Genomic DNA, 20,146 nt, shown 5'->3' on the forward strand with positions numbered 1-20,146 from the left:
TAGGTTTCTCAGGAGATAGATAAGGTGACCAGGCACGCACATTTCTTTAAGGATTTGCCATAGTTTGCTGTGGTCCACACAGTCAAAGGCTTTTCCGCAGTCAATGAAGCAGAAGTAGATGTTTTTCTGGAACTCTCTGGCTTTCTCCATAATCTAGTGTATGTTAGCAATTTGGTCTCTCGTTCCTCTGCGCTATCGAAATCCAGCTTGTACTTCTGGGAGTTCTCGGTCCACATACTGCTGAAGTCTACCTTGTAGGATTTTGAGCATAACCTTGCTAGCGTGTGAAATGAGTGCAGTTGTACAGTAGTTGGACAATTCTTTGGCACTGCCCTTCATTGGGATTGGGCTGTAGACGGATGTTTTCCAGTCCTCTGGCCACTGCTGTGGTTTCCAAAAATTGCTGGCATATTGAGTGCAGCACCTTAACAGCATCATCTTTTAAGATTTTAAATAGTTCCACTGGAATGCCATCACCTCGTCTGGCCTTGTTGTTAGCCATGCTTTCTAAGGTCCACTTGACTCACTCTCCAAGATGTCTGGCTCAAGGTCAGCAACCACACTATCTGGGTTGTCCGGAATATCCAAATCTTTCTGGTATAATTGCTCTGTGTATTCTCTCAACCTCTTCTTGATGTCCTCTAGTTCTGTAAAATCCCTACCATTTTTGTCCTTTATCATGTCCATCTTTGCACAAAATGGTTGTTGTGGGTTTTTCAGGCTCTTTGGCCGTGTTCTTTAGAACACGGCCAAAGAGCCCGAAAAACCCACAACAACCATAAGATCCTGGCCATGAAAGGCTTCGCAAATACTTTGCACAAAATGTTCCTTTAATATCTCCAATTTTCCTGAACAGATCTCTGGTTTTTCCCTTTCTGTTATTTTCCTCTATTTCTTTGCACTGTTCGTTTAAGAAGGCCCTCTTGTCTCTCCTTGCCATTCTTTGGAAATCTGCATTTCATTTTCTTAACTTTCCCTATCTCCCTTGCATTTTGTTTCCCTTCTTTTCTATGCTATTTGTAAGGCCTTGTTGGACAGCCACTTTGCTTTCTTGCATTTCCTTTTCTTTCAGATGTATTTTGTTGCTGCCTCCTGTACAATGTTATGAGCCTTTATCCATAGTTCTTCAGGCACTCTGTCCACCAAATCTAGTTCCTTAAACCTGTTCTTCACTTCCACTGTGTATTCATAAGGGATTTCGTTTAGATTATACCTGACTAGCCAAGTTGATTTTCCTACTTTCTTCAGTTTAAGCTTGAATATTGCTATGAGAAGCTGATGTTCAGAGCCACAATCAGCTCCAGGTCTTGTTTTTGCTGACTGTATAGAGCTTCTCCATCTTTGGCTGCAGATAATATAATCGATCGGTTTTCGGTATTGCCCATCTGGTGATGTCCATGTGTAGAGTCGCCTCTTGTGTTTTTGGAATAGAGTGTTTGTGATGACCAGCTTGTTCTTGTGATAAAACTATTAGCTTTTGCCCTGCTTCATTTTGAACTCCAAGGCCAAACTTACCTGTTGTTCCTTTTATCTCTTGACTCCTTATTTTAGCATTCCAATGTTCTATAATGAGAAGAAAATCTTTCTTTAGTGTCAGTTCTAGAAGGTGGTGTAAATCTTCATAAAACTGTTCAGTTTCAGTCTCCTCAGCAATGGTGGTTGGTACATAAACTTGGATTATTGTGATGTTGAAAGGTCTGCCTTGGATTCATATTGACATCATCCTATCATTTTTGAGATTGTATCCCATTACAGCTTTTCCCACTATTTTGTTGACTAGGCTACTACATTCTATCTACGGGATTCTTGCCCACAATAGTAGATATGATAATCATCTGAGCTGAATTCACCCATTCCTGTCCATTTTAGTTCACTGATGCCCAGGATGTTGATGTTTATTCTTGCCATCTCCTGCTTGACCACCTCCAGCTTCCCAAGGGTCATAGATCTTACATTCCAGGTTCCTATGAGATATTTGTCTTTGCAGCATCGGACTTTCCTTTCACTTCCAGGCATGTCCGCAACTGAGCGTCCTTTCGGCTTTGGCCCAACCACTTCATTAGCTCTGGAGCTATTTGTACTTGTCCTCTGCTCTTCCTCAGTAACATGTTGGGTGCCTTCCGGCCTGAGGGGCCCATCTTCCAGCGTCATATCTTTCAGCCTTTTGTTTCTGTTCATGGGGCATTCTTGGCAAAGATACTGGAGTGGCTTGCCAATTCCTACTCCAGGTGGATTGCGTTTAGTCAGAACTGTCCACTATGATCTGTTCGTCTTGGGTATCTCTGCACGGCATAGCCCATAGCTTCTCTGAGTTACTCAAGCTTTTCATGAGCTAAAAATATATAATGATTATTTGTGTGATGCACCAAAGTCCTCAAGGAAGGTTGTATAACAGTGGAAGTGGGTCAGATTGTACATGCTCCATTTGAATGAAAACTAGTGGTTTTGTACCCATGAGTGTTATCCAGGCTTCTTGTGCTGCCACTTCCTGAGGGAGGATGTGTGTTTACTGGTATGTGAAAGAGGCTGATGGAGAAGGAGGACAATCTCCTAATTCTACCCTTCACGTTAACTCACCCTGCTTTCACATTGTATCAACAGCAAAGCTATACCAAATGTCACCAAATGAATGAGGAGCATATGCATATCATGGAAGATAGAGGAGGAGAACCCAATATGTGGTGGGTCCCCAGATTTCAAATACATGAATGTGCATGCTGTTCATCATTATTGATTTATAGTAACTCCTTTTCTCTGAAAACATTTGGAGTGGTATGTAGTGATGATAACAATAGCTTTTCTATCAGATGAATAGAAACAGCATCCATATCTATATTGCCCAGGATGTTTTAACTGTTTTCTGTTATAATAGTTCATGACCTATTTAGTAATAAAATAATATTCTAAACTCTGGAATATGATGTAAGCCGCCCCGAGTAGACGTTGTCTAGAGGGGCGGGGTAAAAATTGAATTAAATAAATAAATAAATACAGTGGCGCCCCGCATAGCGACGTTAATCCATTCCAGGATTAACGTCGCTATCCGGATTTGTTGCTATGCAGGGGGGACCCATTGGGAAAAAATTCACCGCTAAGCGGGAATCCTCTGTAGGGCCGCCATTTTCGCCGCCTTGGTAAGCAAGGAATCGGCGCGAAAACCATTTTGGAACCACCGATCAGCTGTTTTCTAAGCATCGCAGTGCGAAGCAAAACGCTTACCGATCATCACAATGCGATGTTTTGCCACCTAAAACATCGCAATGCGATCGCATTAGCGATCGCAAAAAATGTGTCACTATGCGGATTCGCCTTTAAATGGTGCGCTTGTTAAGCGAGGCACCACTGTACTAGCTTCTCGCATGTGATCAGCTGCACAATGTATTTGGCATTAGATGGCTTGTAATTCTCACCACCACAGTTTGGTTCCTCTTACCCTGTTTTCCACAATCTGTTGACAAGCTCCATCCTAAAGAACTGGCTGACAAAGCTTTATGATTACATTGCTGCTTTTATGATAATCAACTATTGTTTGCTTTCTTGCAGGGAATGGAGTACAGTATCAGCAAGCATCAGGAGCAGCCACTAAAAGCAGTTCATATATGTAAGGATCTGCTATGCCTCCCTTCTGTAAATCCCATTAAACCATGAGACTGTTTTTTATCAAACTCTCAATTGTCTTTTATTGGTTCAACAGTAGGAAAAACATCTTTAAACGAGGCTTGTTTAAACTTCTCTTGCGATGCCAACAGGGCATGCAAGGGTGTCCATAAATCGGTTTCAAATGGGTTTAACGATTTAAAGTCCCCAGGTCCACTCAACACCGGACCATCAGACTTCCCTTCTAAGTCCCCCAAGTCTCCTTTCAGAAGCGGTGAGGTCTCATCATTTCCGATTCTCCAAATCGGGTCTCTCTCTCAGCCGGGTGTCTCCCATGGACCCGGTAGCCCATCCTCCTGTGCATCGCCTCAGCTACCCATGCCCTCCTCTCAGCAGCTTCCCTTTCCACCGCTTCTTTCTCGGCTTTCAGGCGTCTCCTCCACTCCTTAGCCTCTGACTCTCCCCAGTATGAGGGGCGTTAGGGAAGACCCTTTCTCTCCGGTAATCGGCTTCGTCCTTGGGAACCTTAACCTGTTCCCATTTGCCTGTCCATGGGTCCTCAACCCAGATTAATTCCCAGCCTCCTGGGATCTGATCATCCTCCCTATTTATAGTTACAGTTCTTGCCTCTACTGAGGACCGGGCCCTTTCCTCCTTTCCCACCAAAATCTCCTCTGGGTCGCTACCGTCAGGCCTCTCAACTCCATCTCTATGTCTCTGGTATCTACTTTGGTTTATCCTCCTCGAAGGCAAAGGTGATGGACTGGTCTGCACTTCCTGATTAACCGTTTCCTGCTGTCTCTTGGTGTGTGATGGTGAAGGGGAAGTTTTTATCTCTTTGGGGTTACTACCCGAGGACGGCGCTCCAACGAGAGCTTCCACCCTCTCGTCAAGTTTATCACAATATAAAACAACAGTACAGTATATCTGAATTTAGACCAATCAGCAGAGAAAAGGGGCAGCAGAAATTCTAAGAGCTTCAGAAGAAATTTAGAAGTGGCTAAGAAAAATACTTATAGGAATCATCAACAAAAAGAATTGCTCAAAGATGTGATTTTCTATAAAAGAAAACTAATTACAGACAGATGTGTAAGCATAAATGTTTCAAGAAAACTAGGAATAAATACATTGAGGGAATTTTCTTATTTAAGAAACAGGCTAAAGAACATTCTGAAGAATGAAAAACTTGAGTTGAAAATGAACTGGTACAGTATCTTCAGTGATATTTGTTAAGAAATTAAAACTAAAACTAATGAGCAATTACAAATAACATACTTTGAGAATAAACCTAACCTAGGACTTGAGTCACTGGACTGTATAGCACTTCAAAACTGAACAAAAAGGTGAGGAAGGGTTGGAAAATATTGTAGTGAAGCCAGTAAAATAGAAGACATTGAGAAGAATACAAAAACCAGGATAACAGAAAAAGGAAGCACAAGAAAACTATTAGGTTATGATCACTGGAAATTTTCTAAAGAGAACAGAAATACTTACAGTAAAAATCATGGAATGTTTACTGCTAGGGAAAAAAATTAATTAGAAAAAGGAAAGAGCTGTATAAGGGATTTAAGAAACATGGCCCATTAGCTAAAATATTTGAGCAGAGTACAATCTTTCTTAGAGAAAAAACCTAGGCTTGGAAACAAAAGCCAATCAATAAGAAAGTTACTAGCAAAAATCAGAAACTTTCACTGATTTTTGCATTTACTAAACAAGTTAATAGCATTCGGAAGATATTCCCTCCAAATAAAAATCTGTGGTCTGATGTTTAAGAAGAAATTCAGCCTGCACTTGAAAGAAACATTTTTAGGAACAGAAAATTGATAAGGAAGTTGGTCAGTGTGCCAGTTACCCAGTACACTTTTCCATAATGTATTTTAATTATTTATTTATATTTTATTTCGATTTATATCCCGCCCATCTGGTATATTCTACCACTCTGGTTGGCTTACAGAATATCAAAAACAATTTTAAAAAAACATAAAAACATTAGCATACAACAATAACAAAGTTTAAGTTTCCAAGTCTTAAGATTGCTATATGCATGAAGCATGAATTATTTCATTCATCAGTTGATCAAGCAAGGCCATCAATCTGTACAAGAAAACTGCTGAAGCATCTTATGCAACCGTTACACAGGGCAGAAAAACATGTTATTCATACTCAGAAGGGACTTAGTACAATTCTAAAAGTGTGTTAAAAATAATAATAAAAAACATTTCCCAGCCTTGTTTTTTAATGGATCATCAACTATTGGAAGAACTAAAAGATTATCACAAGAAAAAATTGTATAGGTACCTATAGGTATGTTTATATTTGTTTTCTTTATACTACAGATGAGATACTTCAAAAATAATGATTTTCCACGGGGAAAGCTGACTTAATTACAGATATTCAGTACACCCTAGTTTCATAGAATTTATTTTTGTGTGAAAAGCACAACTGACTAACTGACTAACATGTTTTAAATATATTAGCTGAAATCTTGTTAGCATAACTATCCTATGAGTCTGGTAATACCATCAGCAGTGGTTCTGCTTTCTGTCACCAGGTTTCCACTTGATCCCTTTTTTCATCAGGAATTCTTCAGTTACTAAAAATTGCTGCATTTGGGATAAGTTTACTGGAAATGGTGATTTCAGTATTTGAGCACTTTTCTCTCTTGTCTGTGGCCCCTGCAGCTTCCTGATGATGACAGAAATTACACAAGAGCCCCCGAATAGAAGTTCATTATATTAATTTCTGAAAAATCACCACTGCTAATGACATAATCGGACTTACTGATTAGTAAATTATGCCAAAAAATTTCATCAAGTACAGTGGTGCCTCGCTTAACAATGTTAATTGGTTCCAAAAAAAAACATTGCTATGGGAAAATATTAAGCGAAACACGTTTTCCCTTAGAGATGCATTGAAAACTGGTTAATCCGTTCCAATAGGCATGGATTGCCGTCCTTAAGCGAAAAAACCCATAGGAAACCGTTAAGCGATACAATGTTTCCTCCATTGGAATGCATTGAAGCCTATTCAATGCATTTCAATGGTTTTGCGATGTCTATTTTTGCAAATTTAAGTGTGTCTAAATGCTTGGAATCGTTAGTGCACCTTCTAAAATGGGTACAGACTTAATTTGGCTTTGATCTGACTTTTCATTAATTTTTGCTGAATTTATTTCCCCCACCAACTTCTGACAGCTGTCAAAATTTGACAGCTCCATGCTTTCCTATGGGGGAGAAAAAAATTCACAAACAATTAACGAAGACTCAGAACGAAGCCAAACTAAGTTTGCACAGGTTTTGCAAGGTGCTCTAACAAATCCAAGCATTTAAAACAGTTTCTGAGTCTTCGTTAATTTATTGTGAATTTTTTTCTCCCCATAGGAAACAATGGAGCTGTCAAAAGTTGGGCTCCATTGTTTCCTATGGGGGAGAAATAAATTCACAAAAAATTAATGAAAAATCAACAACTGTTTTAAGTGCTTGGGTTTGTTAGAGCACCTTCTAAATCGTGTGCAAACTTAGTTTGGCTTTGTTCTGAGTCTTCGTTAATTTTATGTGAATTTGTTTCTCCCCCATAGGAAACAATGGAGCCCAATATGTCACTATACCACCTCATATCTGATGTCATTTCATTTTAGAAACGAAAGAGCCTTGCCTGTAATTCTGGACAGTCACTAGCAGTATGTGTTCAAAACAGTGGTCTAAGTTGACCTGTAGTCTCGGTATGAGACAGGTTCCTATGTTCCTGTGTGTACAGAATGTTTCGATATCTCTTCCTTTTCATTTACAAACAGGAAGTCTAAAAAGGCCAGGAACTTGGTTCAGTTTAGCCTAAAAATAGTTCATTTTCCATACTGGCTTACATAAGGACTGCCAGTACAGTGACATCCAATGTTGTTTCCAGCTTGATGGGACAAGCTGATAGTGAATCATAAACTATACAGTCAACCCTCGACTTACAAACTTAATCCATTCCAGAAGGAAGTCTGTAAGTTGAAAGTTGAAAACTTCATAAGTCAAATCAGCATTTCCCATAGAAATGCATTGAAAACCAGGACTGTCTCCCAATCTATTCTCTAAACGCTGGGAAGAGCAAGGAAGCAGACAGGCACCTTCTTTCCTGGCCAACGATTAACTGAAAGTTCAAATTTTGCCCTTTCCCCACCTCCCGCGTGTTTTTTTTCAGTTTGTAATTCGAATCTAAGTTCGCAAGTTGAGTCAATATTTTTCTATCAGAGTGGTCGAAATGTTCGTAATTAGGGCCGTTCGTAAGTCGAGGGTTGACTGTAATTTCTTGTTTAAAACAAGGTATCATTGAGTGGCTGTGACACCCGCACCCCGGGTCGTGAGGTGATGTTGGGAGTGCCGTCTCGCCCTAGAGCCTCCGTGGGCACCCAGACAGCTCCCAAGCCTTTCCCACCCCGGAGGTTACATCAGGCAGTGGACACTATGGATTTAGAACGGGGCATGAAGGGGTTAAATATATCGACCCAGACTCCTCAGGTTTGGGCGGGAAGAGCTTGGAAGGATCCTGAGGAGGGAGCTGTGGGGGAAGTCAGTCGCAGGAGGGACACTGAGGAGGAAGGATGGGAATGGGTGTCCATCCAAGACCCTTGGACGGGCAAGTGGGAGCAGGTGCGTCTCACTAAGAGGGAGGCGGAGGAGAAGAGAAGGAGGGAAATGACAGTTAGACCCTCTTATTGGGGAGAAAGGGAGACGAGAGAGTGGCGGCGAAAGTTGGTCGAAGAAAAGAAGCGAATAGAGAAAGAGAGGGAGGAGAAGAAGTTATGGCATCTAGAGGAGCTGAAGAAGCTGGGTTATTACCCGGACCCTGGGATGCCACCGGGGCAGAGAACCACGTACCCTGGGGATATACAGGGTATGAAGAGACAACACCGTTATTAACCATACACCCAGATGACTTCGAACCCGAAGAACCCACCCGGGTTCAGGCTGGTCCATGGGCGGTGAGGTCAAGCAACCCGTTTGATGAAGATTGGGTGCCCCTGTATGAGCCGTTGCTCACACAGGAGAAGTTTATTCCCAAGTTGGTGGACATTTCTATTCCCTTACCCAAGTTAATAAATGAAGAAAAGTTTGGTTTAAAAACGTCTTCTGTTTTATTTGGTTCGGGGGAGGCGAAGACTAACGGACCCTCAAAGTGGCTTAGTTCCACAGAATCATAGAATAATTGAGTTGGAAGGGGCCTATAAGGCCATTGAATCCAACTGCCTGCTCAGTGCAAGAATGCAAATCAAAGGAGATCTGATGGATGATTGTCCAATTTTCCCTTGAATGTGTTGGAGCCCTCACTACCTCCTGAGGTAATTGGTTCCACTGTCTTACTGCTTTGATAGTTAAAGTGTTTTTCCTGATATTCAGCCTAAATCTGGCTTCCTGTATGTGTCTTGCACTCTGGGATGATTGAGAACAGATCATGCCCCTCCTCTGTATGACTACCTTTGAAGTACAGTGGTGCCTCGCAAGATGGGCACTCCGTTTAACGACGCATTATGATGAGTTTTTTGTGATCGCAAAAGCACCCGAAAATGGACGCCTCTATGGAGGATCTTCGCTGGACGGTGAATTCTTAGCCGATTGGAACGCATTAACCAGGTTTTAATGCATTTCAATGGCTTTTTTATTTTCGCTTTACGACATTTTCGTTCTACAGCGATTTCACTGGAACAAATTAACGTTGTAATGTGAGGCACCACTGTATTTGAAAGGTGCTATCATATCTCCCCTCAGTTTTTCCCCTCAGGACTAAACATGCCCAGTTCTTTCAGTCGTTCTTCATAGGGCTTGGTTTCCAGTCTGCTGATCGTCCTTGTTGCCCTCCTCTGAACTTGCTTCAGTTTGTTGACATCCTTCTTAAAGCACAGTGTCCAGTACTCTGTACTCTAGATGAGGCCTAACCAGTGCCAAATAGAGGGGAACTAGTACCTCATGGGATTTGAAGACTATAGTTTTGTTAATGCATTCTGAACTTGCATTTACCTTTTTTGCAGCCACATTGCACTGTTGGCTCATATTCAGCTTTTAATCTGCAACAATTTCAAGATCCTTCTTGCTCATAATTAGAGACAGGGGTATTTGTATAAGAATATTCCTGCACAAGTGAAAATAACAAGGGTCCCGCCCATTGGGGCTGGAGCATCCACTCATGATTTCGCCACTGTCACTGGCTTTGCAGAGGCTTCCTATCGCGCTGTTTTCCGCAATGGATTAGCCACTCTACGACCTAGCAGAGAAACTTGTCATCCCGCCTCATGCCAGGACAAGGGCGCGGTAGGAAGATTCGACGAGCTTGGGTCAACGGCGAAATTGTGAATGGACAGTCTTCCAAGGTATTAGCTGTTCCACCTAATTTTGTACCATCTGCAAATTTTGATAAGTATTCTCTGCCCTCCCTCCTTTAAATCATTAATAAAAATGTTGAAGAGCACAAGGCCCAGGAATAAGCCTTGTGGTACCCCACTTGTTACTTTCTCCGTGTTTGAGAAGGTGCTATCCATAAGTACTCTCTTGATTCTGTAACCAACTGTTTATTCACCTGACACTTGTTCTATCCAGCCCAAACCTAGTTAATTTGTTAATCAGAATATCATGGAGCACTTTTTTCAAAAGCTTTGCTGATGTCAAGATATATTGCCTCTGCAGCATTCCCATCATCTACCAGGGAGGTTACCCATTAAAAATTATATAAGATTAGTCTGCCCAGTCATGTGCAGAAGAGGAAATGTTGGGAGGCCTCCCACTTTCCAATAAATGTTCAAAGGTCATAGACAGCTACAGAAGAAGAGGAGAGGTAGGAAACTGCTGGTCTGTGAACTCTATTCCATCAAGAGAAAGAAACATTATATGTTCACTTGCCTGCTTTCACACAGTCTTACTCACCACTTAAGATTTGGAAAAGTTCTTGTTATGCATGCCACTGCTATAAGAGGTACAGTATATTTATTTTTAAACAGTATTTACATACTTTTTAATCAAAGGGAGTTAGCAAGTAAATGTGGCATAAGAAAATGTTTGAATAAAGTTGTTGACAGTTTTCAGCAGGTGTGGGCCTCCATCTTTTACATATTTCTTCAACCTATGAATAATGGTTCAGGTTACAGCTGTGCTGGCCTTGGAACAGGGCAAACTACCTTTTTGCTTCTTCACCTAATTTGGAAGCTATAATACTGTTTGGATAGAAAGTCTTTGGTGTTTTTGTCACATAGCAATTCCCATAGAAGATTAGTTTGACAGCAGTTAGAATTCTCTAAGAAGAGGATTGATGGAATAATTTTTCTCTCTTCAATGTCTATTATGTTTTCTGACTGTCTTGGCCATGGTGTGGTGGGGGAGAGCAATTGTTCCTGGAATCATTCTCCAAAGTTCTGATTCAAGATCTCATATAACTACTGCTGGATCTGTCCAGACTGCACATGACGGCATCAGGACAATGGTCTTCAAACGTGTGGACAGCTAGAAGAATTGATGCCTTTGAATTGTGGTGCTAGAGGAGGCTCTTGAGAGTCCCCTGGACTGCAAGGAGAACAAACTTATCCATTCTGAAGGAAATCAAACCTAAGTGCTCACTGGAAGGACAGATCCTGAAGCTGAGGCTCCAATACTTTGGCCATCTCACGAGAAGAGAAGACTCCCTGGAAAAGCCCCTGATGTTAGGAAAGTGTGAAGGCAAGAGGAGAAGGGGATGATAGAGGATGAGATGGTTGGACAGTGTCATTGAAGCTACCAACATGAATTTGACACAACTCCAGGAGGCAGTGGAAGATAGGAAGACCTGGCGTGCTCTGGTCCATGGGGTCATGAAGAGTTGGACATGACTAAACAACGAGAATGAGGCAAGGATGATTTAAAGAAGAGAAACAGATGAAAGAGTGCTGAACACTTCGCTTTCCAGTACTTTTGCCCACACAGTCTGAACCCCTGAGAGCATTTTTCAAAAGTATATTCCAGGATACAGAGAGAGGCAGCTATGGTCAAGAGCAGAAGACAGGCAAAGGATTCAGTGACCATCTTTTACTCTCCACTTCTCGACTTTAAATTGCCTCTGATTTATAGTTACACCACTGTATTGGCTCATACATCTTTTAAAGTATAGTTCTAGGCATGCTGAAAAATGCCTATTTTTTCCCAATTGCCAAACGTAATAAAATTAGTGGTTGATGCATAATTTTTCAACACTAACTTACATTTTTTTTCTGTTTAGATCTATCGAGGCGTTCAAATTCCACTTTTGTAGCAGGTGCTACCATTTTTGTAATAGCTCTTTTTGCTTTGGTATTAGCATCATGTTACCTATACTATAAAAGAAGGTAGATTTAACATTTTCATTCTTGTTAAAATATTCTGAATGGTGGCTTTTCTGTACGACTGGTGCAGGATCATATGTTACTAATTTATTAAATACTTAAAGCTGGGAATGAAACCTGGTTAAGCTAACATATGGTACAACAGCCAGATTGCTAACGGGCTGGTTACAGGGAACACATAACTCTTGTGTTACAGCAGCTCCACTGGCTGCTGATCTGTTTCTGGGCACAATTCAAAGTGCTGGTTTTAGCTATAAAGGCCTAAATGGCTTAGGTCTAAGCTATCTAAAATACCACAGCTCCCTCCATGAGCTTGCCCAGGAATTAAGATCATAAGAAAGACCTTTCGGTCCCACCACCCTCACACTTGCGCTTGATGGGGACATGGGAGAGGGCCTTCTCTGTCACTGCTCCCCGGCTCTGGAACACATATGGGAGGCTAGGCTGGCCCCATCTTTGCTGCCCTTCCACAAACAGGCAAATACCTTTCTCTTCAGGGAGCCTTTTCCATATTGACTGGTGGTCTTGACAGGGTTGGGTAGGAGAGTCACCAGGACCCAGTCCAGGGTGAGACTACAGGAACAAGGTAGAGCCAACCCCACAGCCCAGACAGAGACCAACCAGCTGGAGTTTTGAGTCCAAACAGCAGACAGGTAGAAGGATGATGCAAATCAAGGTCAGACAATCCAGGGTCAAAGCTGGGAGGAACTGTATCAAGGCAGCAGGCTCTATGGATGCAGAGGAGGCCAGGCAGAAAGGAAGGACAGGAATCATCAGGCAAGGCAGGAACAAGGAGGTTGGCAGGCAAGGCAGATAGGTGAGTCAGGAGTATCACCACAGCACTGCTGGAGACCTTCATTGCTGAGGGAAAGGTCTGTGGGGAATAATTTCCTTACAATAAATGTAACAAATAGAATAACTAAGGCAACACAACATTATTAGGATGAGATGTAGTATGCGGTCAGTCTATTCAAGTGTAATGGTACTCTAGAACGGGACGCCAGACTATGGCTCACAGGCCACAAACGGCCCACCTTCCATTTTATCTGCCCCGTTCCCTTCAGCCCATGTGTGAGTGAGGGCATACATGTGTGTGGCCACCCGTATGCGCGCACACACATTCCTTTGGCCCTCAAAAATACAAAGAATATGTGATGTGGCTCTCAAACTCAAAAGTTTGGAGACCCCTGCTCTAGAACAATGGCTCCCAAACTAAGATCCCCAGATGTTCTTCAATTACACCTCTCAGAAAGCTTGGCCAGCACAGGTAGCGGTGACGGCTTCTGGGGGTTTTAGTTGAAGAACATCTGGGGACCCAAGGTTGGGGACCACCACTCTAGAATATTTTGAGACTTTGAAGACTGATTGCAACTGTGTTGCCAAGTTTATTCCTTGGTGCAAATCAAATGAAATGTCTTCTATATACAGTGGTGCCTCGCTTAACTCTCCCAGTTAAGGAAAGATGTTTCCTCATTATTACTACTTCAGTTTTCATGTAATTTCTGCACAAGCTACAAACATTAGCAAAGCTCCTACTGCTTTTGTTTCACAGCCCACCTTGCCATTTTGTGAATATTTTGTTATTTTAAGGTTTAATGAAAAATATTTATTTGAAAACTGCTCACTCTGCCTCTCTAGCACATTAATGCATATATCCTTGAATTAAAAATAAAAGATCAAAATAGAAACATAGTTGTTTCTCCACAGTCAATTATGCAGTCTACACATTGTAGGTGTGTGCTTCTCAGTGCAGCGAGAGCAACTAGCAAAAGGGGTTACACTAACAGACTTTAAAATCCTGGCAGGCAGTGTGTGGGGGGGGGTGCAGCAGCAGCATCCTTGAGCTGGCCCCTCAACTCCAAAAAACACACTCACTGCTCAAAGCAGAATCCTCTGCCAATACTAGAGAAGTTGCAATCTGCCTTTATCTATTTATAGATTTTTAAAATTTTGTAGTGGCAGAATGACACAACTCTAAAAAATAAAAGCAGATTTAATTTTTTTTTTCTAATCTGTCAAAAAAGCTGTTATCCAGGCAGCCAACAGTAGATAACCCCAATAGATGTAGACACAATTTACACTGACGTTGTTGTTGTTGTTTAGTCGTTAAGTCATGTCCAACTCTTCGTGACCCCATGGACCAGAGCACGCCAAGCCCTCCTGTCTTCCACTGCCTCCTGGAGTTGGGTCAAATTCATGTTGGTAGCACAATGGTGGAGGGTGGGGTTTCACTTAACAGGGGCTTGTTTGGGGGGTTGGGCTTATATTACGAGTATCCTGAAAAATCATGCTAGGGCTTATTTTCAGGTTAGGTCTTATTGTCAGGGAAACAGAGTAGAAATGAGATAAAAATTCATGCAAAATAAACACCTCCCTCACTCCATTTAAAATAACATGCTTTCCAACCAAAATAACCCTGAACAGTGCCCCCCAAAATATGTGTTTAGCTGTGCATCATGTAGACTAATTGTAAATCGATTTTAAGTGTATTAAAACTGATGCAAGTATAAGGTTAAATGGATGTATAACCGTGCCCTTAGTTTGATGGGTCATATGCTGTGCATGTCTATCCTAATGTAAATACAACACCAAACATTTTTTTCTAAAATTGTCTAGCAAGACTCTTGGCTTTTTAACAAACTAAACAAATACAGGAATACTGGAACCCCTTTTTTCATACACAGGCAGCTTCAGCACTTTGAATTTACAGTGGTGCCTCACTTGACAATGTTAATTCGTTCCAGCGAAATCACTGTAGAGCAAAAACATCATCAAATGAAATAAAAAAGCCCATTGAAACGCTTCAAATCCTGGTTAATGCGTTCCAATGGGCTGAAAACTCACCGTCGAGTGAAGATCCTCCATAAAAAGGTAAAGGTTCCCCTTGACAATTTTTGTCCAGTCCTGTTCGACTCTAGGGGGCGGTGCTCATCCCCGTTTCCAAGCCATAGAGCCAGCGTTTTGTCCGAAGACAATCTTCCGTGGTCACATGGCCAGTCTAAGATCCTCCATAGGGGCAGCCATTTTCCATGCCTGTGCAGTGAGGAATCCGTCCCTAAGCACAGCGGAGGGGGGCATTTTCTTCAGCCGGTGGCCATTTTGAAACCCGACAATCAGCTGTTTTTGATCGTCGTAAAGCGAAAATCGGTTCCTGAAGCAGGGAACCAATCATCGCTAAGTGAAATTCCCCCATTTAGACCATCGTTTTGTGATCACAATTGTGATCGCAAAAACCTGATCGTAAAGCGATTTCCTCATTAAGCAAGGCAATTGTTAAGCAGGGCACGACTGTAGATTCGTGAACTTTTTAAGTCTTGTCTCAGTGTGCTGCAATCCCCTATCCTCAGATTATTCCTTAGAGTTACAGAGAGGTTTGAAAAATTTGGTTAAATTCATTGGGACTTTTTTTTCCAAACCAAACTGGTCTGCCATAGATATCTCTATGTGAAAAGGTACAGTTTTGTATATGTGGCTTTGGCTATGCTCACCATTGGCACACCTCCCTCTTCTGATTATGTTCATGAAATAATCCATTCAGGGTAGTGTAGCCCTTGTGATATACCCTTGCTGTGAAATGTGCTTTTGCTTATAATTTGTGATAGAAATGAAATGAAACACAAACCGAAGAAAAACATGAATCAGGTTGCTTTGTGGTTCATTTCAGAATGGTTCGGGGAAATGTACCTGCCCAAAATGAAATGCTGAACTATTTTTGGCTTTGGTGATTTGCATGCTTAATTTGGGGGCACATCGTTGGGTAAACATAGCCTTCAAGTAAAGGAATTTAGCCTTTGTTTCATGGTACTAGCATATGACAGAGGTACTCTGCAGGTAAACATAGAAAATAGTTACTTTGAAATCATTCTACTTTTATATATCGTTTGGAGATTCATGGTGTTAGATTTCCCCCCCCCCCACACACACTTTTGCATTAATTCTGAGCTGAGATCAATAGTATGGCAAACTTAAATTCAATAAAGTGGAATGTTGGAATTGCTACTTAATGACTTCTCTGTACTATTTTATGGCAGTTATTAATTTATGTCAGTCTTATTTTCACAGTAACAATTTTTAAGGAGTGCCATAGTATAGTTTTAGTCTTGCTTTGTATGGGTACATTCAAATTATGACCAGATCTTTTCACCCTATATACTCACATATACAAATCACACAAGCAGTTTTGCGTTTTTACTCTGCCATACTCCTCTGCATCTACTGGTTATTTGAATGATCATGTACCTGGATATACACCTGGAAGCGTGACGGACAACAAGTTGAGGGAAGAACTGCTTCTGTGCTTGACCTTGGATTTCCCTAACAGGATTTTGACCTGTATACAGTGGGGTCTTGACTTACGAACGGCTCAACATACGAACGTTTCGACTTACGAACCGTTCTCATAGGAATATATGGACTCGACTTACGAACTTAGATTCGAGTTACGAACTCTTTTTCCCCCTTTTTTAAAAGCTAAGTCATCTTAGGTTAAAAGGAAAAAAGAAAAAATATCCCCCTCTAGTGGCAGAAGGCAGAATAGCAGCTTCCCATTAGTTTCTATGGACGAAAAGAGCAGATACGGATTAAATGGTTTTCAATGCATTCCTATGGGAAATGCAGATTCGACTTAAGAACTTTTCGACCTGAGAACTGCCTTCCAATATGGATTAAGTTCGTAAGTCGAGACCCCACTGTATAGTGATAAAGCCGTCAAATGCATGTACACCAGCAAAATATAGAAAACTGTTTCCTTTTAGGTACATTAGTTTTTACTACAAAAGATATCTTTGTTCTTTTGAATATATAACATATTTATATGTCAACATATATTTTAGGCATCTTGGTCCATTTTTCAACACACTGTTGAATGATGGAGAATCCAGAAAAGGATCTAAATCCATTGATTCTCGATGTTATGCTCGTACAGTATTTCTCTTTCACTGAATTTTCATTTTGCCCAACCACAGGTAAAATATATTATTTTCTCTTAGTGGAAAATGAACCACAAGAGGAAGAGACAGATTAACAAGAAGAAATAACCAGGTATGTTGTCAAATCTTTGGGTCCGAAGACATGGACTCAGACTTGGGCCTGAAGTCTGAGTCCCTATTGGAAACAAGCTTCTTCCCCCCCCCCCGAAAAATGGGAGGGATGGGTGGGTTCTAAGTGGCTAGTCGAGCCCAAGTCATTGAAAACAAAATCCCAAATTGAGTCTGAGTTGAGTCACCTGTGTAATTTAAATCCGATTTGACAGCGAGTCCTCTGACTTGACTCCTCCCCATCCCTGGAAATAACCAGAGGAGGTCCCAAGTATGGCTATCCACATTATGCTAAGCAAATAGTATGGCACTATATAACACATTTTACAATGTTTTTAAGAGTAAATAGGTGGCCTGACATGAATTGGGCCCAATATGTGTTGCCTTCTTTTTTTAATTTAAAAATTTATTCTCTATATGTGTAATTTTTAAACCTTCCATTGGTGTCAATAGGAAAGAAGCTAAAAACTTTTTTAACACCTGTATGGCAGGGGGAAAATTGAACATAAAAAATAGTTTGAGGGAGGTTTAAACCTTCTCCACTTTTGGATGTTGATTTTGATCCAGAATGGGGCCATGTGAGCTTACTCAAAAGTACTGTATAAACAGGGAGGAATACATGCTTAATATTTCATGTAGTGTGACTTTAGTAGGTCTGGGGGTTACATTACATGGCCTGAAAGGAAAAAGGGATTGGTGGTGGTAAAAGTAGAATCATACTGGGAGCTGGGAAAGTTATGTTAATTTTTTCACTTCACTCAGCACACAGCTGATGGTTCTTAAGAGCATACTCTAATACTAATATTAAGAATCACCCATGCTATTCCTAGTAGAGAACAATGCAAATGCAAATAAAGTAAAGTATATATGAAGCATAATTTCCAGCAGCACTGAACGCTAGTGTCTGCTCATATATCCTCTTCTTATGGGTAGAATCTTCTTTTCAGTCTACCATATGTGGCTACTTTGCATAATTGTTGTTTCTATTTTTTTATTGAATTATAAAAGCAGAAAAAATATATCTAACAAATTGTGGATAGTACACTTTATATAAAAAGAACACTTCTCCCATCATAATTTTAGGAAATATTTTATGTCAAGTTGTTACGGCCACAAGAAATATAGTAACACAATGTCTTCAAACATAGTAAAACAGCACATCGAGCTATACCAAACTACGTATAGCAATAAACCTGTGAACATTAACATAGATCAATGCCTTTGAATATACTATAATTTTTGTATGCATTTTCAGTGGTTTGTCACTAAGAGTTCTACAAACATAGCATTTATACAATGGCCAGAATCCTACTGATGATTAATGCTTCCTTATATGAAATTACATACATGGCAGCAGCAGGTTGCCACCAATTAATTAGATACTGGTCATGTTTCCGGTTGTACACTTGGTGCAAGACCAGGAACATGACTAGCATCATTTTAATGAGTGGTAGTTTGCCACTTCAACACATGGAATTTCACATGTGCATATGTAAATTACCAGAACGAGTCCTGCCAGTATTTAAAAACTTTTGTGCAGAATCCTGTTGACCATTTATACTTCCGTAAGATAAATTATATGAGTCATGGCAGGCACCCAGGAACAAAGCCAACATATACCGATGAGTAGCAATTTTCTGCCAAAACTTGTATGATTTCTCTTACATATGCATGTTGCTAATTCTGGCCAGCCTGTCCAACCTCCAGAATATGAAAATCAGTGCAATGGTGGGGGTGCATGGAACTAAGCCCAATAGTCAATTTCACGTATTGTAGATCTGCTGAATGAGTGAGACTTATTAAGTCAACACATACTATACTCAGTTGATTCAGTCAGTCTTTTTTAGTTGGGACTAACAATTGTATTTTTCATGCTCTTTTAGTAATGAACTGTAACAAAACAAATGTCTAACAATTATTGGTGTACTAATAAGGGACAGTCTACTGTATGTAGTAACCATAGCATTAGAAAATTTCTATCTTAAAGTACCTTATATATTTCATTTAAATATGATAGTATCAGTGCTGTCATAATTTTTTGTTTGTGTCTGACAGGAATTGAGCAAGGATCAGGTAGCACAGGCAACTGGTATTTGACATCTGCAAAATTATATATTGCTGAGAACTGCAAAATAAAGGAAGTAGATAAAATGCAAAAGACAATTTAAAAAATAGAAATAAGAAGAAATAGTTCATTACAAATAAATCTTAAGGTATATAGTATAATTTTTCAGTTAAGTATTTTATACATTTTCTTAAGTAATTCAGATGCAATTACAGAAGTATGTCATATATTGTGTTTAGGTAGAACATGCATCTTATCTTTGGTAATATTTAGATCTTACTGTACTATCACATGCAATTTTTTAAACACTAGAAAGTTCATAAGCAGAAGAGAATATTTATATTGAAAAAGCTCTTGCTGTGTATCTACATCCTGTAATGTTTTAAGAATGACCATCTCTGACACAGGATATAAATGCTGAGTCAACAAAGAAATTCACAGCTGTTAGTTTGGAAGATGTGAGAGGAACTTTGGAGAATACAATATTGCTAGGAAATGGGGGGGGGTGCTGTAAGAAGAGAAAACACTAACATGAGATGTTGGTTTGCAAGACCTGCACAGAGCAGTTAATGGTAAGATATTTGGGAGGTCATTAAATCATTTACTCACTACACGTCAGAAGTGACTTGATGACATAGAATATTTTTGGAGGGTTTTTAATTACCAAGCAGCAGTATAGTGACAAGACTGGTAGAATGGAGACTGACACGACATAGGCACCAAACTCTATTAACGTTAAGTAAGACCATCCCCAGCCATAAAGCAAAAAAAGAGTACTTGCACAATTTAAACAAGTGAGATTCTGAATATTTATTCTGCGTTCTTTTTAAATATATTTTTAAATATTTTTAATATCTGTATTTTAAATAATATTTTTGTGTCTCCATTTTTACAATAAGAATTTTTACAATCAGATACAAAAACCCCTTGCGAGCATGATTTTGATAAAATAGGTTTACAGATAAAATAGATTTACAGACTATATTATGTACTGCAAAGTGCTCAGATTGGTTTTGGCAATGGGCTTTTTAAAACACTCTGGCAGGAGTTATTTTGATAAATTCTGGTCATGGATTTTTAAAAACCTTTTTTGCATGTACAATCACCTCAGTTGAAGTATATTGT

At 40.2% G+C, this 20,146-nt stretch overlaps 1 protein-coding gene across 12 annotated transcripts in view; it reads left to right on the forward strand.

The window, feature by feature from the left end:
* LOC144589050 (uncharacterized) overlaps positions 1 to 19,896 on the forward strand; it is a 51,712-nt gene extending 31,816 nt beyond the window's left edge. For 7 of the 12 annotated variants that reach the window (XR_013544921.1, XR_013544924.1, XR_013544923.1 and 4 more), the window contains 2 exons: positions 2,602 to 2,681; positions 3,544 to 3,665. Coding sequence is in view for 4 of the 12 variants with exons in the window: in XM_078392870.1 (XP_078248996.1) it covers positions 2,602 to 2,681; positions 3,544 to 3,586 (123 nt within the window). In the remaining 8 variants the exon portion in view is untranslated. Of the gene's footprint in view, positions 1 to 2,601; positions 2,682 to 3,543; positions 3,666 to 4,748; positions 5,351 to 7,904 lie in introns of those variants that run through there. The other 5 variants (XR_013544920.1, XM_078392869.1, XM_078392868.1 and 2 more) reach the window with 4 other exon arrangements.
* The last annotated feature ends 250 nt before the right edge of the window (positions 19,897 to 20,146 follow it).

Source organism: Pogona vitticeps, chromosome 4 (assembly GCF_051106095.1).
Source record: "Pogona vitticeps strain Pit_001003342236 chromosome 4, PviZW2.1, whole genome shotgun sequence".
Taxonomy (NCBI): domain Eukaryota; kingdom Metazoa; phylum Chordata; class Lepidosauria; order Squamata; family Agamidae; genus Pogona; species Pogona vitticeps.